General features: G+C 39.9%; 1 protein-coding gene across 2 annotated transcripts in view; it reads left to right on the top strand.

Annotated features, from left to right (window-relative positions):
• The first annotated feature begins 12,716 nt into the window (after window positions 1-12,716).
• LOC129111556 (activin receptor type-2A-like) overlaps window positions 12,717-24,586 on the top strand; it is a 41,696-nt gene continuing 29,826 nt past the window's right edge. For both annotated transcript variants that reach the window (XR_008532332.1, XM_054623546.1), the window contains exon 1: window positions 12,717-12,792. Coding sequence is in view for 1 of the 2 variants with exons in the window: in XM_054623546.1 (XP_054479521.1) it covers window positions 12,738-12,792 (55 nt within the window). In the remaining variant the exon portion in view is untranslated. The remainder of the gene's footprint in view (window positions 12,793-24,586) is intronic.

Below are 24,586 nucleotides of genomic sequence, written 5' to 3'. Positions count from 1 at the left end.
GTAATGTCCTCATACTTTAGAAGCTCAATCAAGAGAATGTATGGCGTGTTTTACTTGATAAACCACTTTTATTAATTCATTTTCTGTCAGGGCGAAATCTCAGGCGTCACAAGATGATTTAGTTAGAAGGCATCTCGCTATAGGAAACGGGCAAACAACATGAAACCAGGTCTCCTCGCTCCTCCAGCTTTTGACCCAGAAATCGATCTCAGTGCTCCAGCTTAGAGGACGTTCTAATTCCTAAAATGCATCTCAAGTAGTGAGGAAGCTTGCCGGAGGAAGCGAGGATACCCTGGTTGATCCTTTGCTTTAGTCTTTTTGACTCCAGTAATGTATAAAAGAGGCGTGACAATGGACAGATGATGCAGCTGTGCCCAACGTCATATTTAATTGGCTTCTTCGAGTCATGGAAGTCTCTTTTAAATAAATGCCTATTACTTTGACTCCTATCTCCTTGCGTCTTTTTCTTGTCAGCAAGAAAAGTAATTGAGGACATACAAACAGGGACAAACATCTGGAAAGCGTAAAGCAGTTATCAAAGCAAGGGATGATAAAAACTGTAGAATATTTACAGGGTTAATGGTTCATTTAATCATATTTCACTTGTTCTTTGACTGTCTATTCCCAGCAGAGTTACTAACATTCTTAGCATGAAAACATTTGTGCATGTTGTGGAAGAAAAAATATTGACCTTTGGCCTCAAAAACAAAATGTAGTTCAGTGTGGAGTCTATGCTTTTCTTACAATCTTCCACACCAAGGAGGGATATGTAAATGTAGCTGTATATAGTAGTACAGGTGATGTGTATGTGTATACAGAGGCCATGTTACTGCCTGTGTTCAAACTCCCACACGGAGCCCCGGTGCATTGTGGGAGTGGGGGTGGCAGAGCGCAGCCATCTGCTGCATGATAACAGCAATGTTTTATCTAGGGAGAGAAAGAATGAGGAAGAGAGAGAGTGAGGCAGACAACAGAGGGGAGAGATGGAGGGAGACAGAAAGGGAGAAAGTGAGCACAAAAAAAAGACAGACGAAGTTTACATTTCATCACTGCCAGGAAAAAAAGAGAGAGAGATCCTTGGCAGAGCCTCATACAGCTGTTGAGTGCTGTCACACTGTTCAGAAAGGCCAGAACTATTATCTACGACCACACACACACACACACACACACTCACACACACACACACACACACACACACACACACACACACACACACACACACACACACACTGCAGGGATTAAGCCAGCGACGACACTTTGACTAGACCTCTGCAGACAATTCATCCCCTTTTAGTCGTGTAAACATGAGTTTCTCATGACAAGTGGATGTGAAGTCCAGGCTGACGAACAACTAGTGTGTGTCCCTGCAACACACACACACTTAACATTTCACACACACAGTATGAGGACACTAATGCGCTGCTGTAAGAGCTTTCTGTTATATGTCTCACTTCAGGAAATGCTTCATAAGATACCTGATGCTCTGCCACTGTGGCTATAAAATACTTTCAGTTTAGAGTAACCTTATACAATATACACTCAAAATAAACTACTGTAACAGTTTGAAATCAGACCAAAAACTTAAAATTATCTTTAGCTCCCATGTCTAAAACAGAATCAAGTAACACTGCAATAAACGCGTTGACCTCTGAGAGGAAACCCAAGCTGACTTTTCCCTTAAATGAAGTTGTGGCGAAGGCAATAAGGGGAGAAAACTGACAGCACCACCTGGGGATCTCAACCTTAGATATTGTTTTGAAAACTGATAGGGCACACATATTTGTTACAGACACAAGACAGAAACAGGTTTGCAAAATGAACAGATTTTAAGAAATAAATTATTGAAATAAATAGGAAGGTATAATCTGTCCTTAAATGGGGAATAGTTTGGGGGAGGAGCCAGGCTTGGTGTTCACTGACACCTTATGCTGCATTCACTGACACTAGATAAGGAGATATGTCAAATGTTATGTGACTCATAATAAAATACTGGTTTGCGTGCAATAACAGCTGGCAGAGAGCCATCGGTAATGTTAGCACCTTATTTTCCGGTTATGAGAAGTGTAAATGACTGCTGAGAAAAAGGTTAATAATAAAGCAGGAGTGATTTGATGTTTGCAAAGTTATCAAGATTGGAGTTTGAGTGAAATAAAGATCAAGGAACAGCTTTTGAAAAAGAAAAAAATGACAACAGCTGGTGAGTCTTGTGTCACTTTATGTTCTTAATAATGTCGTTTCAGTAAAACTCAGCTTGCTTTAATGTAATTCAGTCAAATACAAATGAATCAGGTAACTTGAGGGCCTTCGTTAACATCATAATCAGATTATAAAACCACTGGAAGCAGGTATAACCTTTACTTTTACAGTTTAATCATTGCACAGAATTAATAATAACTTTTTTAATTATGCTGTTGCCTCTTGGTTGTCATTATTTTATGATTATATATTTTTAAGAGCAATGTGCTTCTGATTTCTTAAGTGGTTTTAATGAAGTGGTACTAATATGGATTCAGTGTCTGGAAGACTTTTTCAAAATCATGAAGTATGTTTAAGTGGATTCCATTAACGTCCACTTCAATCCTGAAATGTGTTTAAAATCGGGGTTTCACCCTCAAAGAAACTTGGACCTGTCTTGTCTCGGAGATGGACAGCTGCCAGTTGCCTCCCTAAGAGTTGGCAACAGCTCGTCTATTAAAGGGTCGGGGGTATTGAGTTACATTCCCCAAATATCACGGCCTCATTGTGCGATTGCATAAGAGTCACGTCATGCTCGGAGCATTGGGCCTCCTCAGCTCTAACACGGTGTTATTTTCAAACTAGCCTGGTCATGCCGATGCGTATTTATGGGCTGCTGCGTATTAAATTTGGAGCTGTCAGCGCCACGTCACCTCCATGTCCTACCAGAGAGGAAAATAAAGAGGAGAAGAAGTTGTATTTTAGGAGAGGTTGTTCATTTAAACGGTTTTCTGTTGCTAAACTCCTCCTGAATACATAAAACTCCCTTTTCTGAACGCCTGATCAGAGCTCAGAGGTGAGCAACCTGCTGCTTGTTGACTAGAAATAACTTCACAGAAACAAAATCCAGGAGGAAAATCTACAAATATGACCACAGACCACTGATTAGTGTCATAGGTGGAAAAGCAAAGAGATGGACAGCATTCTTTTCACAGCAAAGGTCAAGATTTACATATAAATGCTGCAGAGCCGAGCCTTGATTTAAGTGCATGGGGGCATTGAGCTCTGAACAAAATGAAAGAAAAGCATTTGATGTCGAGCTTTAAGCTGCACAATACATTTGTCCTTCGTTGAGTTTATACTATACAATGTGCCTCTCTGCAGTGTGCGTCATCATGTTGCACAGTTCAATCAGTTCATCCATGATAGAAACATTCTCTACCAGTACAGGAAATATTGTTGATTTTTGTTTTATTCAGAGAAGGTTGCATGCTCATTCTTCAACCCCCACTTTCTCTAGACTGGTGTTCAACCATCTCTTTCCTCTGCTTTGGTTTTGCACTTTTACTTTTTTTAAACATTGAACCCGTCGACCCTCCACGCACAGGCAGCTCATTCCCCCCTCCAGTCGATGTTTTCGAGGCTCGGCCGCTGACAGCTCTTGCATGTCTGGGTGTAAAAACAGTAGCTGTTGCAGACCACGGCAGGCATGCAGGGGATTAGGAGGACAGTGATACCTGCCTCTGTGACATAAGCGTGAACTGTCGACAACGATTGACGATGTAACCGTAGATTTAGTGTGTTTTTAACTTCTTCCTCTGATTCCCATGACGCCTCGCTGACCTTGAAACCTTAAAAGACTTTTCCCCTCAGCTTCACGTGTGCTGCTTTGGAGATACTCGGTTTAGCAGCTTCGGGGATGAAGGCTCATTTTTAACTCGCTAATGCCTCCTCTGCTGTGGGTTGCTGCATGGGTTCGTGCAAGGACAAGGAAGGCAGCTGGGTGCCAGATGAGAACGGTAATTAGGCCGGTATCCACCGGGCTTTGGTTACAGGTGCAGATCTGCCTGCGGGGATGAACAAAGCTGTCAATGGAAAAGATCATTCATGCTGAAACAACAGAAAGGAGGGAGGGAGGAGGTTGGCTGGCTCCTTGCTACAGAGAGGCAGAGCCAAGACAAGATAAATTGCTCTGAGTGGCATCGCGACAAGCCCAAAGCAGGCGTATAAATCATTTTCCTGGGCGCTTTAAGAGCAAAAAGAGAGGCTTTGATTTGAGCTGGAGAGCCTCTGTATGGACAGAGCCGACACCAGCCGCGCTGCCAGGCCTCTGAACTACCTGCTGATAGTATTGTTTTTAAAAACAAGTTTAAACGAGACAAAAGGGGGCTTCCAGTGTGATGCTCTTAGCGGAGCACACTGATGCAGAATTGCTCTCTTGCTGAGTTTTAAAGTGATGCTGAAGAATCTCAGAAGGGATTTAAACTGATTTGGCCCAGAAGGAGGCTGCTTGGTTCAATATTGGACCGCTGCCTGGTTGAATGCACACTGTAGGAAACGTTCTGTCTCTTTCAAGTGACTTTGATTCTATTTTTGCTCACGTACTCGGCTGCATATTTCTTTCTCCGCAGTATCTGTGCTTGCAAAAGCAGCTCGTTAATCTCAGTGGCTAAGTGCATTTAGTATCATGAGAAAAACGGGAGGAATATCCATAAAGGGAAGTTTAGTGCCATATTTCAGGTTATCATGAGAGAGTGCATTGGAAGTAGAGGATGGACTACTGCATGTACAGACCTCTGTCCAACTGTAGGCTTCCAGCTTTGTGTCAACAGTTTGCAAAAAGGCCTTTTCCTGTTTAAACGTGTCTGTGCTCCTGTGAAAGAAGCCAGGTCCGTAAAGAAATGGTTTCACCTCTTTAGGAAGGAGTTGACTGGCCTGCACAGAGCAACCAAATCCCCCAAAAAATCAGTGTTGGACCTTTATGATCTGGTTTCTAATGGGAGCAAATCCCTGCAGGTTCTGCTGAAAACAGAGGAGTGGAGGTAACTAAACACCAGGACTAAAACACAGTGATGTTCTGTCCTGATCTTCTCCATCTCTGCATCAGCGGACAAAGTTAAACCACTGGAGGTCAAGCAAATATGATTCCTTTTTTTTTTTACGTATGGCAGCACCAAAGCCAACATTTACTAATGTCTACATATTTCTGAACACTTTTATCTTTCCGTGGACATATAACCTTTTGAAAATGACCTTTCCGAATGGCCCTGCAGCAGAGGACGTGACAGTCTGTTTTGAGGTTTGTATGTGAAACTCCATCCTTCCATCCATCATTCATGCTTGCATCTTAAAGTGTCCACTTGTCCTTGGCGTTGTCCTGCCGCTCTCATTGTCACACACCACACGTCACAAACACACACCCTTCACTATGAACATTTAGACGTTGCAGTTTTTAGATGTATTTACATCCTTTGTTGCTCTGCAATGCACTTTGCAAGCAACCTGCTTTTTGTTAAAAGCACTTTGTCGATAAATTTGACTTCCCTCGACACTCAATACTGAGTCCATTAAGCCGCAGAGCCACGGGGCTACTCTGAACGCAAGGGCCACTGGTTCCAGTAAGGTATATCTGCTGAGCTCTCATTAGCAAGCATCATCATACGTAATTCTGGCACGTGTAATGCCATTAGAGGGGATTTGGCATCTGATAGTTGAGTAATGGGATTAGCTGGATGGTAAATCTCCAGAGCCAGAACTGTAGGTCTTCCCCACTCAGAGGAAGACGGACGCACCACACAACCCGACTCTTCCACATGAGCGTGATGCAAGTCATCTCTTTGTCACGGCTGAATGCTTAGTAATGTCTGTTTACATTTTACACAGCTTGCTTTGTTCAGGAATTCTTGTGGAGAAATGATAAGCTTTAAGGAAAGAAATAGCTTGTCAAAAGTGTTTATACCTGATCTGAATCAGAGCTGGTCGTCCTAGAGAGGAATTCGTAGCGTGTTCACACTGAAAGTGACAAAAATAGTTGTGCCAAGAATTAAAAAAAGGAGCTAGAGAGAGAACTTCAAACCTCGGCTCCTCTCTCACATCGATACGGCTGGCCAATCACAGCGAGGAGAGGGTGTGAATGTCAGATCAGGCAGCTTAGATCCTCTTTGGTTTAACTAAAAAGAGAAATGCTGTTGCAATGTTTAATTTTGTGTTTTCCATCCATATTATTTTTGCACTCTTTCCCAAACATAGACAAATTGGCAAAAATAAACTGCCATGTACATGCATGTGCATGGGACCATTACAGTGCATATAGGTTCAAGGTTAATTCAGTGTAATTCTGCAACACAGGGTTGCACAACGAACTGCAGTTGTAGCCTTTAGTCCATTTACGCAACACAAGAAACAACACGACAAAACAAAAACAGAAGTTCATTCCTGTTGTGCATCTTTTGAGTTTGCATCAGGAGGAATGTAAACAGGTAATACAACATCTTCTATCTTTTATGTTACCTGATTCCTTCCTGGCTTTACATCCTCTTTGTTTGGGGTTCAACAAACTACAATGTTGGTTTTAATATATAAAAACATAATATGTAAAAAAAAAGTATTGATGTGGTAACCCTTCTCTTTGAAACAAACTGGACAGAAATTAGCATAAAGCATTTTTATCACACCAAGTATGGACACATTTCATGTTTTATATGTTACAGATGTACATTTATTACATTTTTGTTTTGCAACAGTGTCATTCGCAGACAGAAAAATGTAGAGTATATTACATATGGTTGGGCTCAAAGATGAACTTCTCCTTGAATTCAGTATTTCATTCCGTTTTATAAGTGGAAAGCTTCTCACGACCTTCCATACAAAGAGGAGATGAATAAGACTTCAACATACAGCTGAGGAAACTCTCCTTCTATGATGTACCTGCATCGCTGCAGCTAGTCGGCTTTCAGTGACCTTGGAGCAAACTCACAAAGAGACTTACAGCCGAATGACGACATGAAAACCCATCAAGGAGGCTCAGCGAGGCCGGAGGAAGAGAGGAGCGTGTGTGCTTAGCTAACGGCGTGTCGTGCTATAAGATGGTCCTGGAATTAAGCTCATGTTTAATTTAGGTTGGATGATTACTACAGTGTCATGCATGCATACGTGCTGACACGGAGAATGCATGCTGCACACCAGAATCCAGAGAGGGATTAACAGACAGAACACAGTGAAGCATACTTTATTTAGGTCTTTGAAAAATCAAAGAATTTATTTATGGGTCACTTAAAATGGAACAACATGAATAAGTACACTTAGTTTTCTGAGAAATGAATTCAATATGATTGTTTACTGACGTACAGTGCATTATGATTGTAAATAAAGGAATTATAGTTGTTGTTTTTTTTATTTTAATTATAAACTAACAAACTGCAAAGTAGATTTTCTTTCTTTAACACCAACAAAGAGTTTAGTCTGACATTGAAATTGATCTAAACATCATTTCGACAATTTATTTTGCAAACAATTGCCACATCATCATTTATACAGTGCACAAAAATCGTATTGATATAACACCAAGGCCACTGTGCTTCTATGCAAAGTTAAATTGCAAACTGTTTGTTTTAATATTTTGGGACAATGTTGGATTAATAAAGAATGATTCAGTATGTTTTGTAGCTCTATAAAATGAATCTAACTGAAAAGAAAACAAAGAAAAGTATCTATAACTAAGTGTTACATGTTGGCTGGTAGTATTCATTCAGAATAAACTAGAAAAGTCCACCATAAACTTCATAAATAACAATAACAATATGCATTAATGCCCGGTTGTATTATAATATCTTGCGAGGCAGATCTTGGAAAACAAATTCATGTTTATTTTTAGATTCTGCTGTGCTACTGATTGCATTCTTCATTGATAGTTTCCTCTTTTAGGTGATATAAATAGTTTCTCAGCACAGGTGCTCGAGTATTATCTTCCAAAAAGGCTTCAGCGATTACCAATATCACGATCATTTTGCAGAACAAATCCTGCAGGTGAAGTTTGGTGAACGGGCAGAAGTTCATGCAGGGTTCACCTTTAATACAGGTAATTTAATTAGTTAGTAGGACAAAGAACAATGAGGCATTATCTAATCATAGAGTGATTTGGTGACCATAATTTAAAAGGTCCTGATGGATTATCAGATGTTTTTGGATGCATGTTTTCAGTGCGTAATCTGTGAAATGATAAACACCCCCCACACACATGTTTCCTGGACAGAGACAAGCAGTTCATGCACTTTCCACAGAGAGAGAGAGAGTTTATTTGTGATGAAAGTTCAAAAACACTGCCAGGGGAATAACGTCGACAGGAACTGAACTCCTCCAGTGTTAGTGCCTCCAGCTCGAAACCATTAAGCCGTGTACCGGTCCGTGTGTTCTGCTGAAGATGAAAGCCAACACGCCAATATAGAACAGGTGACTCAGCTTCCAGCTTGGCAGAGAAATCCCCCCAGGACCTTTGACCTCCTAATCGTTTAGCAGCGCTTATGGTTGGAGATCTGCTCCAGGCTATTAGAAAGATTAGTGTCACGCAGATTTGGGAGTGGGCCAAGCCTATATCTGTACTTCATGGTATTCTCAGCATTTATTACTGAGCACCCAACCCATGTTGAAACCTGATATGTGTCCGTATAGTAGCACATGCCGCAGCAGGAGGCTATATGAAGGTGCAATATGTGTTGACCTACATAGAGTGGCAGGTTACATATAATGAGGAGGCTGTTGATTATATTTTATGGTCAAAAAAACTCATCAAACATCACTTTAAGTGGCTATGGGTGCAGTCTAGGATCTCTAACATAGCTTTTCTTTATGTTTTAAACAGAAAAATACATAAAATGCTTAATTATTCATGATACATGGACACATACACACAGATTTAAGCATGCAATAACATCATAGTTGAAAATACTTGTGATAACAGTAGCCTACATGGTTAACATTGTTTTGGTTGTTGTTTATTTTGAAAAAGACAGCTGACTCTACACCGCCCCTCTTTTCTTGCAACAGCACACGCCAGAGTACAAAACGAGCAGACCTCCAGAATAAAAACAATCCCTCTGCTCGTAAAGCTGCTTCATCAAGTTGACTAAAGTGAGTCAACCTGGCACCGGAAAGGAAGGATTCCTGCTTCAAAATGATGGGGAACAAAAATGACAACATTGAATATGCTGGACACAAAATAAATATTTAATTTAGGGTGGCTAATAAATTAAAAATACATAATAATAAAATAATAAAAGTAAAAAATAAAAGTCCTAGCACCTGTTACAGCCAATTTCATACTACCAGGAGCCCCCACAGTTTACTTTTCATTCCCTATTGTAAATTATAATAATAAACTACACTGTAAACCACAACTATGGATGCTATAAAATTAGATTTGGCTGTAAACCACAACTATGGATGTTATAAAATTAGATTTTGCTGTAAACTACAACTATGGATGTTATAAAATTAGATTTTGCTGTAAACTACAACTATGGATGCTATACAATTAGATTTTGCTGTAAACCACAACTATGGATGTTATAAAATTAGATTTTGCTGTAAACTACAACTATGGATGTTATAAAATTAGATTTTGCTGTAAACTACAACTATGGATGTTATAAAATTAGATTTTGCTGTAAACTACAACTATGGATGTTATAAAATTAGATTTTGCACAGCACCTTATCATAAAATGACAATGCTTAGTTGATATGGTGTAATTCATACAATAAATGTGCAATTAATAAAAATTAAAAAAAACAAGCACAACTTTACCCTGATGGAAATACAAATACAATACAAATACACTGTGCAATTATAGTTGTAATAGTTTTCTGTCTGTATATATAATATTTCAGTTATTGTGGATTCTTTACTGTTTTTATTGCCTATTTATAATACTTGTTTTTCTTTTAATATGTCTCTTGTTTGCACTATATCTATGCTGCTGTAATCCTGTACATTCCCCACTAATAAAGGATTATCTTATTTTATCTTATCTAAATGCAGAATTGCCTTGTATTGGGTATTCACTTATTTGTTTTAACAGTGGATTATGTGTGTTAATCTCAAACAAAAATCATCTGGTATATTCTATAATTTCATGAAAAACCCAATAGCACTTTGACAATAAATCTCATATAAAGTCAGGCTGCATAAAGCGCATTATATGTTAAAACAATGACAAAGTATTGTCAGTGAACGCACCATACATACAGTACCAGTCAAAAGTTTGGACACACCTTCTCATTCAACTACTTTGAAGAATGTAAAATATAAAACATATTCTGGTTTGTTGAGCATTTGTTTGTTTACCACATAATTCCATATGTGTTCCTTCATAGTTTGGATGTCTTCAATATTAATCTACAATGTAGAAAAAAATTAAAATAAAAATGAAGAAAAACCATTGAATGAGAAGGTGTGTCCAAACTTTTGACTGGTACTGTATATAGTTTAGACTATATATATATACTGTATATATCTTGCATTTAATATATACTACTCATACTGTTATTTTTCTTTTTTTATTATTATTTATCTATTATTATTATTATTATTATTATATTCCTTTATTGATCCCCATGGAGGAAATTCAGGTGTTGCAGCAGCTCAACTACATAGAAACAGATAACAAATACAACATATTATACAATAAATAAAAATAAAAATAGAATAAAACATTTTTATTTGTATTTATTGTATAATATGTATATGTATAGCACATTCCACCTTTACTGCTTCTTTTGCACTTCTGGTTAGATGCTAAAACTGCATTTCTTCAATATTAATCTACAATGTAGAAAAAAATAAAAAGAAAGAAAAACCATTGAATGAGAAGGTGTGTCCAAACTTTTGACTGGTACTGTATATAGTTTAGACTATATATATATATATATATATATACTGTATATATCTTGCATTTCATATATACTACTCATACTGTTATTTTTTTTATTATTATTATTTATCTATTATTATTATTATATTCCTTTATTGATCCCCATGGAGGAAATTCAGGTGTTGCAGCAGCTCAACTACATAGAAACAGATAACAAATACAACATATTATACAATAAATCTCCCAGCAGACCACATGACAATAATAACATGACAATAAAAACCTGTGCAATACATTACACATTACACTGTGCAATAATAGTCAAAAAAAAAAGTTAAAATAGTTTTTTTTTTGTCTGTAAATATAATATTTCAGTTATTGTTGTTTTTCTACTGTTTTTTTTAAAAATTTTATTTATTTTATTGCTTATTTATAATACTTGTTTTGTTTTTTTTTTCATTTTTTTTTTTATCTTGTCTTCTTCTACTATGTCTCTTGTGTGCACTATATATATATATATATACACTGTATATATCTTGCATTTCATATATACTACTCATACTGTTATTTATCTATTATTATTATTATTTATCTGTAATTGATCTATTATTATTATTATTATATTCCTTTATTGATCCCTATGGGGGAAATTCAGGTGTCAATAAATAAAACATATTATACAATAAATAAAAATAAAAAAATTTATATTTGAATAAAAATATTTCTACACTGTGCAAATAGTTAAAAAATTTTCTTTTTTTAAAATAGTTAAAATAGTTAAAATTAGATTATTATTATTATATTATTATTTTATCTTGTCTTCTTTATACTTTAAAGGATTATTATCTTAAATACAAATAAAAATAGAATAAAAAAAATAATTTGTATTTATTGTATATATGTATATGTATAGCACATTCCACCTTTACTGCTTCTTTTGCACTTCTGGTTAGCTGGTAAATTGAATATAATCACGCTTTCCATTTGACCTTTTATTTTGAAAGGCCGCACCAGAAGCTTCGCCTGCGAGTTCGCCTAGCTTGCCGCACGGAGCAGCGACGCCATCTTGAAAATCGTCCCGACCAGAGGAGGCGAGGAGGAGACGGACTAGGAGGTGGAGAAAAAGAAAGCCAGCTTCTCCCTTAAACTCGACGGCATTTAGCTACACGGATTACCCTAGACTCTGCTGGTTATTGCTGACACATAAACACGTTTTCCCCACTCGTTCATTCGCGTTATTACGGGGTTGTTCCGGCCTACTTTGGAGCGGAGATCACGCCGCGCGGAGGGAGACGCAGACGACGCAAGCGGTGGTTCGGCCGCCGCGGTGGTTCGCCCGGACTATCGCACTCAAAACTCATTCTTCCAGGCTCAGGAGTACACCAAAAACCATTTTTTTTGCACATTTATATCCACACACGCATGCATACTCTGCAGGAGCTTTGAAAGCATTAATAATATTATTATAAACTATGCGGAGGGGGTGTGTTTGGAGAGCGGTGAGAGCGTGATTTCCAGTCCGATGGATGTGCGCCCTGCCCGGCTGTGGCTCGGCTCTGCGCTCCGCTGGTCCCACAACAACCGGTGAACACGTGGGTCCTCACAATGCTGCAGACATGTGCAGGTGCATGACAGCCCCGGCCTGAAACCTGGACACATACCTCCAGCCTCCATCTCTTCCTCTTCCTCACCCCTCCTCTTCCTCCCTTTTTAATTTTTTTATTTTTTTATTTTTGGTTGCATTACCTGGACATATTCTGGATATTTTTCTTTTTTTAAAAACATGCAAAGACAATGCTCTCTGGAGCAGCAAGACATTTGATTTGACTCTTTTTTTTTTTTTTTTTTTTTGTTGTTGTTGTTGTTTTGATTTTTGTATTCTCTTTCTAGTCAGAGGATCATATTCGGATGGAAAATGGGAGACGCCACCAAACTGGCCTTCGCCGTTTTCCTCATCTCCTGCTCTTCAGGTGGGTGTGTGTGGTGGTATATGCATGGATTATTGTCACTGTAATGCTCATTGTTACCTCTGCAGGGTGCAACACATGGCTCCACTGCATCTGTGGAGGATGCAATGGGGAGAAAAGGGGGGGAAATACCCCTCTGCCAGTCCGCCTCACTATTGATGGCCTTCCTCTGCATTTCATCCCAGTAGTGAGTCCAAGATGGGGGTATTGGGAGACGGGTGTCTTATGGGACACAAATTGGGGTTTTAAGCTTAATTCCAACCTCTTTGTGTGACTATTTTATCTTCTGTTGCCTCCAAACTTGCAGGAAAGACGTACATAATTAATAACAAAAGTCATATATGACATCAGATTGGGCTCCAAGATGGGGGCATTGGGATACTGGTGTCTTATGGGACACAAATTGGGGTTTTAAGCTTAATTCCAACAGGAGGACTCTTTGTGTGACTTTTATCTTCTGTTGCATCAAAACCTGCAGGAAAGACATACACAATTAATAACAAAAGTCATATATGACATCAGATTGGGCTCCAAGATGGGGGCATTGGGACCTCAAGGGGTCCTTGAAGTAGGGCGTCTTATGGGACACAAATTGGGGTTTTAAGCTTAAATCCAACAGGAGGACTCTTTGTGTGACTATTTCATCTTCTGTTGCATCCAAACTTGCAGGAAAGACGTACATAATTAATAACAAAAGTCATATATGACATCAGATTGGGCTCATATGAAGTAGATTTGGTAAAGCTGAGCATGGGAGCATCACAAATAGACAATATTAATAGAAAAATCTGCCTTCAAATGCTCTTTATCTTCAGTCCTTTCATAACTAATCAAATATATATTGGCCCTAAAGGTCATGGGGAAACTACCCTGGTAGGTGAAGCAGGTTTACAGCACATTCAGGTATAATAATGTTTATTATATAACATTAAAGTGGCAAACCTCTTTGCAGCAGAGCAATTTCCAGGCGTTCTGTTGGAGAACATTCTTTATGTGTCCTCATTTCCCAGGGGTGGATGCATAATGAATGTCAGCGGGGTCAGTGAGGTGATAGTAAGCTGAAAGGGGACGACCCAGGAGGACTTATTTTTGTGCATATAGGCATTTTTTTATCTTGTGTGATCTGCTCGTACTGGTTCAAAACATCAAAAGACATTTCCGTCATGCTTCCTTCCTGCCAAAAGGTGTTTGCAGTTTTTAACTAGACCAGATCTTTTCTTCGAAATGCAAGCTTAACATCACTGTCAAAAAGAATCCATCACTTTGATGCTTGTATTGTTAAAGTTTACAGTTTAATTGTCCAGATTATTACGGTTTTTCCTCCCTCCCCCTCCTCAAATGAGACGGTCTGTCCTCACATGCAACCAGAAGGGTCCATGGTGACGTGTAGGACCAGGCAGTCTTCCTCTTCTGGGTCAGCAAAATCTAAATTCAAGCGGGAAACTGAGAAGTGTCAGAATACCTGAATATGCTGTGATGTTTATTCATCACATGAGAGAAAGGTGACGAATAGTTCACCTTCTGTTTATTTTTGTAACGCCCTAAATAAGATGCAATCGTTTCACTTTTCTTGATCTGTTGGTTTGACTGGATTATGATTGACAGAAATCTGACCTGGAGGCAGGTTTTCCCTACATGTATTCCTATATATGCATATTAGAATTTAGATTATTAAAGCGTATTATTTGCGTGCTTCTACGACTTAAAAAAACAGGTTTTCTGTATCGCTTTGGAATAAATTGCATTGAAAGACCTTGCTTATAAAACATCCAGTGCACCCGCGTAAAAGCCCTTCCAATTAAGACTTAAGAAATAGAAACGGTAAAATGAAAACCTCAAGTCGCAGTGGAATTGTCCTTTTACAGTGAGCCCTTGGGTGTCTTTGAGCGCTTGAGTAGAAATGAAACGGCTGCTGAAGTACGGTAATAGTTGGGATTGGTTGGAGTGTAAGCCAGGTGCTGTCTTTATTGCACAGTGCAGCAGATGATTATTCCTCTCGCTCATTACCGTCTGAAGTGGCTAAATGAATGGTTCCTACTTGAGGTGGAATAATAATCCTTCAAGAAATCCCAGTTGAGTTGGCACAGTTCAAGACGACGCCAAGAGAAACCTCAGATAAAGGCAGGGCGCCTCGACCAGAGGGGGTTATTTGATGAGGCCCATTGCAACATGACAAAATATATATTCAAGATAACGCTGAGAGACTTACAAATGCACAGGAGCCTTTTTTGGTCATATAAAATTCTGGTGTTAGTCATGTACATTTAATCAGACAGGAAGTGATACGGCTCCTTAGAAGTAATGTGTCCAGGAACCAATGACGCATTTTTCAGTTTAAAATGACTTAAGCTTAAAGTATTTGTCGATTCACACAAATGAATTGGCAACAATTGTGATTGATTAACTGTTGTTTTAAGGCAAAATGCCAAACAGATTGCTGGTTTCAGCCTCTGAAATGTGAAGGTTTCATGTTTTAGTTCATCTTATATCATAGTAAATTAAATACATTAAGTTTTGCACTGTTGTTTGGACACAACGCTCAGTTAGAAGATTTCTTGACTCGCTCTGTGAACTTGTTATTGTTATTTTTCTCCATATTTTAGAGACCTAACAATCAGGTATTCGACAGATTAATCACTGATAAATCAATAGTTTTTTGCAGCTAGGGCCTTACCCAATGTAGTTTCTTTACGTTCAAAACCTCTATTTACATTTTAAAATGAAGCTTTGAATGTCCGCCGACATATTTAATGACATCATCCCCCTTAAACAAATGGAAAAAATAGATGTTTTTGTTATTGTGGTTGTATACACGTCATTTTAAAGTAGGTACAGCCCTACTTACAACCACAAAATATGAACCTTTTTAAGGAATTGTTCAGTGTTTTTGCAAATGAAATGCTTAAATTATCAACCAATTTTCAGACAAGTCATTGATAAATTGATTCTACAAATGTGGTTAGGCATTAGCATACTATATGAAGTTTATAAGATTCCCTTCTTACATGTTTTTTCTAAGTTGCCTCATTAAGCTTTTAAAGCCAGACATGACTTGCTTTTGTAATATGCTATTATTTTTGGAATAGAGCGTGTCAGTGTGCATGAAAAAAAGGTTATAGATGTGAAGTTTGACCCGGTTTAAGGTTGCATCCAGCAGCTGCCCAGTGTTTTGAGCCATGCTGGCATGTGTAAATGCTGCTGTAACACATGGCGGGTCAAGGTTGTCTGCCAGAGTTGATGTGACAGGATAGTAAATGGGCTTCTTGTGTAAGTTTTGCTTCTCGAGGCTGCGTTTTTAAAAGAAAACACTCTTCTGCTGAACTGAAAAGTGACATTTTACTCCCAAGGAACTGATAACGTGAAATGAGACCTCCGCCGCGAATCTCATGTGAGCTTGAATTGCAAATAGGTAAATATTTTCTGCGATGCGTCACAAGTTATGGCACGTTAAGATCCTGTCAGATTAGATGTGGCGGTGAGCTGAGGGCGAGGAGATACTTAGAGGTGATTAGACAATAAACGTGGTGAAAAATCTTATTTTAGCCTCAATGTTTCCCATTTGGTGTCAGAAATAGTGTGTCACACATGCATTAAATAATAACAATCAATCATATCCATGTCACAGTAAATTACGCCCACTATGAGTAAGCTATAGCTTCTGTTTATTTTATACGGTTGATAAGAGCCCTGACCGTTTGACCCTGTGACCGCCTCATTTATCCTAATAAGATAATGAGAATAAATGGGTCTAAGTTGAAGCAACAAGGCCGTGGCCTGTTCCTCCTCTTCCTCTGACATGCTCTGAACGCCGCTCCAGCAATCAACCACTCGCTGTAGAGGTCGTAGCCCGGTGTAATAGTGCAAACTATTTTTGCTGGTAATGTGGGTGGTAATGGCTGTTTATGTTTCTGCATGCATCCTCCGCGGACACTGATGGATGGATAAGTCAAGTCTCGTGCTTTTGTCTCAACGTTTGGCCTCCTTGTTTTGTACACTGCAGCAGTTTCACACAGACATTGATCCTCTTGCACACCAGTATAAGGTTACGTCAATATGGCGAGGATGAAGCAGCTCTGTTTTTTTTTTTTTTTTTTAAATCCTCAGCAGCACAACAGATCTGATGATTTAGTTTCAGCTCTGCTACACATCAAACTCTGTGTTCTGTCCCATTGATCCGGAGAAAACTAACATTTAGCAGATGCATTAACTGGGCAAACTGGTTGACGTCCCTCCTACCAGATTAAGTCTCCCAGTCACCGAGTGTTTAAGAGCGAGGCGCTGACTGTGTTTTACAGTCGACCTCTGACCTTTTTGTGGAGGATTGAAAGAGATAAAGAGTCCTTTTTTCTCCAGCATGCAGTTAATAATCAGATTAGTTTCATGAAGTTGTTTTATTGTTTACACACATGAACTCTGCTTTGGAAGAATTGATTAATATGTTTTATTTAACTTAGTTAATTAACTATTTAAGCACAATTAAAATGCAAAATAGTTCATGTAGAAACCTAGATAAAAAGTTTTTAAGTTTTCAAACTTGAATAAAGACAAGCTGTGCCGTTCAAAACTCTCCTAATAGCTGACTGCAAAACTAATGTTTACTCTGGCTGGCTGATTATTTACTCTTCATAGTTTAAAATCATTACAAGGGCACTGAAGTGATAGTTGGATCAAAGAGTGGAAAGAACTTCTCCATTTGTGCAGCTTAAGATACTGAAAGAATTTGAAAGGAGCTTTTTTTTTTTTTAATGTGTTTTGGCTCAAGGCTGCCTTTTTTCTACACAACATTTAAATACATATACCTACTTTTAAAAGCGTGAAACCAGTAGGACATAAAAAGTAGGTTATTTAATGCACACAAGGTTTGTAACTCCGTCAGTACGTTGAAACCATTTGGACTGTGACTAAACCGCCCTTCTGCTGCAGTGTTTTGGGTGTTTCCTGGAGCGGTCAGGAGGCTTGGTACCAGCTCTGTCCCATTTCCCCCCCCTATCTATTCCTAATATGTTCTCTTGCATTATGCATTAGGCTCCAAAAGCACAGGTGTATTTGTTAAGGCCAGATGTAGCCTCCGTTTGTCCCACCGGGCCCAACTAGGCAGACTGCGTCCTTCCAGGGCCGTGTATCATTCTGTGCTTTAGCATCATAAAAACTGTACTAGTTCATGTTCACAGAGGTAAAATGGTGACCAACGACAGCATGGTGCCAGGTCTGTGCAAGGGAATTATGACCCTCCTAAATTTAGACTGTGGCCAGGTGTTTTGTGCTCTGTGCACGCCACATGAACAGCAACATGGATGGTTATATTTGTGTGCATTCATGCAGTGGAAGATGAACTTTGTATAGATATGTATGTTTATTTATATGCACACAGGTTTGTCAGTTACTCTTACGGTGGTGTTTTGAAAAGGTGGAAGTCAATAATAATCTAAAAAAAAAGGACTTTGGAGTTGACCGTCGATCCCAACTATGAGCCAAAGCTTCTCTGCAAACAGAGGTTGTGGTGAACTTGTAAATTTTGATCAACTGCAGTCAAGTTAATCTAAATTATTTTGCACGAGACCGCCGTTAATTAAGCTTAATGACCTTTGGAAAGTTCAGTCACGATCACTGTTTCTGTGTTTGCCTATGTGTTGGCGACGTCTCTTTGCTCTCTGAACTACATTGAAAATAAATCGACTTCTAGTCACTTGATTGATCGTGTTCATCATGTGTGAAAGCCATGACAGATGACCTTTTTGAAATGATACAATGATGCAGCTTTCAAAGGCCTAAGGCCTCTTAAAAACACACCTACCACATAAATGACTATCTAAACTTTCACTACAATTACGAATCATCAAACCAGCATAATTGCTATTGAGGGGGATTTTTCTTCAGCTGCAGCGGGTTGTTTCAACCTGCTCCGTGTTTCACAGTTCTGAGTATTGCCACACAGGACAAATACACTGGAAGAGCACCTCAGAGGTTAAGTAATGACAGGAAATGAATCTGAGATACGGCAAACAGGTCAAAGCAAATGTAAGGGATTGTTTGCAAATGCTGCGAGGCTTTGAATCTTTTTATACCGGCAGTGAAGGGACTAAAATAACACACATATTTGATCAGCTTTCACCTCCTTGGAAGGAAGTGGAGGTGTCTGCTTGAGCTGTGCTGTTGTTCTGCTCAGCGCTGCAGCCATAGTAATTAATCACATGATTTATTTCTCGATCCCAACTCTGTTGAGTCATGCTTTTTGTTTGTGTGAATGAAATCTGCTTAGAGAACATGGCTGACCCTGTGCTTTAATGGAACATATATAAACTTTCTTCTTACTTCTGATTAATTGTGTAGTCATAGGAGACAGGTGGTTCAGCGGGTTCAACCTGCAACCAAAAGGTCACACGTTTGAACATCCGCTACAGGCATTCACAGCCCGGCGGTTCAAACCCTACCTGCTCATCTCATTGTAAGTCACGGCGAATAAGAGCATCAGCTAAAAGCCTAAAATGTAAATGCGGACCGAGCGCACCTCAGTAATGTGAAGTCGATGAATTGCTCCTGCAACCATTACTGAGTCAAATTAAAACAAATGATAGGGTGGATAGTGAGTCCAAGGTTGGAAAAAAAAAACATCTTTGAGATGTTTGGTGATTAACTTGAGCTATTGGAGTCTGGAGATATAGATATACTTTAATAGCTTTTTGGATAAAACTATTCATACATACAGGACTATTTTATCTTGGTCCAGACCGCTTGGCGTGTCGGTACCCCGGAGAACGGTCCAGATCGGTCCTTTACTGTAATTAATGCATCCTGCAGATGTTGCCTTTATGTGCTTGGGAGCGTTTCAGTCTAGACAGGCCGGCTGCTCAGACGGAGAGGCCCGGCTTTGATCCTTGATTAAAAACTGCGAGCTGTACATTCATCATGCTCTTGTTTCAGGCTCTCTCAAGGGTCTTCGCCCGCTTTTACGCTCCCTCCTCCTCCTCCTCTTCGTCTTCGTCCGTCTCTTGCCAAGATTCCTCGCTGTCATGAAGGTCGCTCTAACCCCCTTATCACCAAAACCACTAAAGGGTAATGGTGTCGAGGGCGAACACCATTTGCTCCTGATATTGTGGGTTTGTTATCCGGCCGTTATTGTTGCTGTCGCTTTGTGTTACTATCTGATAAACCTCAAATGTCACTTCGGATGCATCGAGCAGCAGCCATATGAACGGAAAAAAACATCAACAGGTCTTTGTCCCGACATTTATTGTCCTATGATCCACACGATCTGTATAATAGAAGAGCGTCTCATTGTTTTTTTTGCCTTCAATAACTCTTTTTAGCTCTTGTGGCTGACATATCTTTTGACACTGGTAACGCACTTGCAGCTCAAGCCCTTATCCAACTTGTCAGTGAGGTAAAGAGAGGATTTGTTCAGTCTTGAAACTCTTGGTTCGTTGACAAGTTTTTCTCCCAGAGCAGTACTGACGGTAAAGAGAATTGTGAAATCTCAGCAGAGTCTGGTAATCACAGAGTCATCATTGGTACTGAAAAACAAAACTATAAACCATGCAGATACTTTATTCTCTGCAATCATGGGAGTCATATTTTTTTTGCTTACTGCACTTGTAATATAATCTCAATTAAAAATACACAAGTGTTGGTGTTTTTATTTGGGAGGCGCCTCGTGACCAGAATGTGTCATTAGTTTACACTAAATATAAAGATGAGGCCGGAGTCAGCGAGGTCGTCTGACTGCTGGACGGATGAAAGAGGGAGAATTATTGACTCCCAGCGTTTATTGGTTTGTCTTTCTACAAATGTGAAGCCGGCGAGTGCAAACGGGAGCGAGTTGAGCGGAGGAGCCGCGTGAGATGAGTCACAATGGAGCGTTAGTTACGTACATCAGCAGCATGTGAAACCTAACCATGACCACATGGGGTATTTTTGTTCACTTTTAGTTCTCCAGACTTTCACTCTGGTTTTCTTATGAAAGTGAAGCTCTGGTATCATATTTTTGATTAGCCTGCCAGTTATGGTATTTGCAATATGAATAGTTTTTAAAAGGTTTTATTGTAAGTATGCTTTGTCTTGTGATTGGTGCTTGAAGCACACTGAAAAGCTTTACAGCAGAGGATTATGGGAAATCTCTCACTGAACTGGATTTACAAAGGACCAATCTCAACCTACACTATTTTTATACATAAATATATCTTGGCTTGTCTGCCAGTCTCCCTCTCTCTGCCCCCCCTCCTCCCCCCTCTTCATACTTCACTTATTGATTGCTTGTTTTATAAAAATGCTGCAGGCTTTGTGATATTACAATATCACTGCAAACTCAATACACGGTTCAGCTTTAAACCCAAGTGGCACTTAACGCACGCTTCAACTAAATCCAAACAATTCAAGCCCAGAGAGGATTGTGGGGTGGGGGGGGAGTTGGGGGATTTTTCATATCCTTCTACGGTATCCCGCCAGAGATAACGAGGGGTTTTAAATTGCTCGTCCTGTAGAGAATGTGAGGAATGCAGTGGGCGACTGCAGCCCATTACGCACAAGCGACGCAGGCTGTTTGCTCTTTCTGCAAAACGGTACAGTCGTTGATTCACGGCGAGAAACTCGGCCGCTCTCCTGACCTGTCCGGCAAACCGGCCCCATTGGCGCTAATTGAGGCGGAGACCAATGGGCGTTTGTGGCTCGGGCATACCAGCGGGGATTAGAGGGATTGGATTCAGTTGCTGAGTGCTGTGGTTTTTAATGCCCCCCTCCGCCGCCCCTCCGCACCATGTCCCTCCTCCCCGCCATGGAAAGACTGCAGTCTTTGTGACCAGCTCACCCGAGCCAACCCGACCACCCCTGCCATGTCACGACACCATCTGATTAAGAGTTAATGTAGCACTCAAGCGAAGACCAGGCTTCTCTGTAAAATTATACCGTGTCCTGTAAAATAGTGTCTGGATGTGAGCGTCTCTATGCACAGACCAGACTGCTAGCTCGCTATTCATTCTGCCACAGCAACACCATCAACACTCCTGCTGGAGAAAGTATGAAATTTATAAAATGATACAGCTTTGCCAGAGTTTCCACTAAAAACATAATTTAATAAAAAGAACAAAACTCGTCTCTCTCTGGATCCATCTGTGCTCTTATTATTTCTCCTCCTATGATCATTTTTATGGTTATTGCCATCAGATACTTCAGGGTAATAAAGCACCATGTCTAACTTCTTATCTAACTTTGTGCAATGGGACTTGAGAATCCACTGCCAGTTTAAAGATAGTGGAAACCTCATTGTGGGCCAGTGGTCTCCCATGATGCCCCGGTCCCTAATGCCTGTGATAGTCGAGTAGCTATAAATGGGGTGAAAACAGCCAAGGAGCTGCCCTGAAGGAAAGTTGTGGGATGCGGTGCCCAAGGTTTTGGCTGCCTGTCCCCAAAACTGTTATCTGTTTGCCCAATCCTGCAGGGAAATTACAGATGGACTCATGTGGCTTTAACCAGACAACAAGCTCCGGTTCTGTCTTAGAACTTGCATTCTCTCTGATGTCCATCAGGGGGGGCGACTCCTCTGGTTGTATAGAACTCTCTTGATTTATTCCCTCAGTAAACATTGTAAACATGAGTTTATGGTCTCAATCTCTAGTTTCAAGTCTTGTTCAATACAGCATGATGTTCATTTAGTAAATGATGCTCCATTTAGAGTCAAACAGACCATAAAGCAGGGTATGCTTTAGGGAAGGCGCTGATTGACAGGTCGTTGCAGCTAATAGCAGTCCACAAACCAATGGGTGGCGTCACGATGACTGCGGACACTTCTTCTTCTAAACATAAAACAACGCCGATGAATTTATCTGTTTTAATAAGCCACCTTTAGGAAAAAGAGCTTGATTTGATCTCTGATACACACACAGTCTAAACTCGACTGTAAGTGCAGAATATTTGTAGGATTTATAAACAACTTTTTCTCTGACGTTATCACTACTTTTATTCTGTTGGTGCTAAGGCGTTAACACTACTATGATTAGAAGATTTCTGCTAAATGTACGCGGTTATTCTCACATGCTAAATCTGTATTTAGTTGTGTCTTGAGTCAGTTATGTGGGGGAGGAGTGTCAACCTGCATCGGGAGGAACAACAAGTATTGCTGGAAAGCAGAGAGGCCGGCTCTGCAGACATTATTCTGACCTCTGACCTCAGCCTAGCTCCTTTCTTCACCGCTATTCAGAGAGCCACATATCCCCTCACAAACCAACACCCCGCACAGCCATACATCACCTTAAATCTATTTCAACTCTGCCTGGATGCAGATGATAAGTTGATCCTTAGAACAAATTCCATCACAGTGAACAATCCCTGCTCCTGGCAGGCGCACACATAAAAAAAGCCCTGATGAATGAGTTGTTTACCTACTTCGGTGCATGCGGTGCCGAGTGCAGGCCTGGCCCGCCAAAACGCCTTTTCATTATGAGGCTGCAGAGCAGAGAGCAGCACAGCCTGCCCTCCGTGACCAGTCACACAGAGGAAATGAGATATTAGTTGTCTGGCAAAACATGCCTGATGGCCAGTTTTTGAGTCTGAAATGTCACACTGTGATGCAATTATGGACAGATAAAAAAACTCACCTGTATTACTTTTCTTTCTTTTAATGGATATTTGGAGCAGAACACTTACAGCTGCAGTGTTTCCAACTAAGGGATCACCTGAAGTCATCATTTCCCTTGTGGCAGGAATACACATATAAATAAACACAGTAGAGGTTGAATGAGTCATTGTGGTGTTAAGACAACTGGGAATGGAGATAAGCCAAGTATACATTTATATAAAGATACATGTGTTCAAAACTGTGAGGCTAAAAGTAGCCTGCTTGGCAGATGTTGTTTCTCTCCGTTCTGTTTTTTGCTTTCCCGCCACACAAGCTCAAGGATGCTTAAATTCATCAGACGCTTTATCTGTTTCACCAGCCTGCTTTAGTTTTGGACTAGAGAGAACAAAACCCCCAGGCGTTGGCTTGGCCACCGGCCAAAGAGACTTAGTCGAAAACATTCCTCCAAACGTTTGGCAGGTAGTTGGTGGTCATTTCCCACCCAGCATGCACCTCACTAACCTGGCCGCAGATCAGAACAGAACCAATCTCTGCAGCGTGGCTCCGGCCTGTAGCCCTCTGACTCTGCTAATAAAGAGACATGTGCTAATACTCAGGATCAGATGGAGCTCTCTCCTGTGATTTTTGTTTAGTCTTTGGAAGTCTGGCTTGTATTTGTGATGGAGGTGGTGGTTGAGTGAGTAAGAAATTGCTTATGCTCAGAATTCAAAACTGGAGATCTACAGTGGGTCAGAGAAATAATGGAAACAACCAATAATCCAGTATTACGACCTCTGAAACCAAATCTTTGTATCTGGAAATTTTGAGGCAATACATTCTTTCTATAATTGAATGACTCTTCATTTGGCTAAAACAACATTCAGCAACAGCTATTTACATGAATACCTGTTGAACATTATCATCAGGGTTTCTTCAATGTTCAGCACAAATATCAACGCAATCCGGAGAAAAATAAGTAATTGGTAAAACTCAGAATACAGAAACCCCCCCCCCAAAAAAAGTATTTGGAGTAGTTTTAATGACTTTACGTTGGCACATTCTGCTAACTTCAGCGTAGCTTAATAACAGCAACTTGTTGGCTTCCGTCCTCATAATGAAGTAGTTCTCTTGTGGCATTGCTTTGAATTTGCTCAGCACATATCATGATTTAACATTTGGACCTTAAATCATCTTTCTCTGCTTACAGTTTCTTTTTTGAAGGCCAGCAGCCTTCGGGTCTATCACGGTGCA

The sequence above is a fragment of the Anoplopoma fimbria genome, chromosome 22 (assembly GCF_027596085.1).
Source record: "Anoplopoma fimbria isolate UVic2021 breed Golden Eagle Sablefish chromosome 22, Afim_UVic_2022, whole genome shotgun sequence".
Classification (NCBI taxonomy): Eukaryota; Metazoa; Chordata; class Actinopteri; order Perciformes; family Anoplopomatidae; genus Anoplopoma; species Anoplopoma fimbria.
Note: the sequence above shows the minus strand (reverse complement) of the source record. Positions and strands in the feature narration are given on the sequence as shown.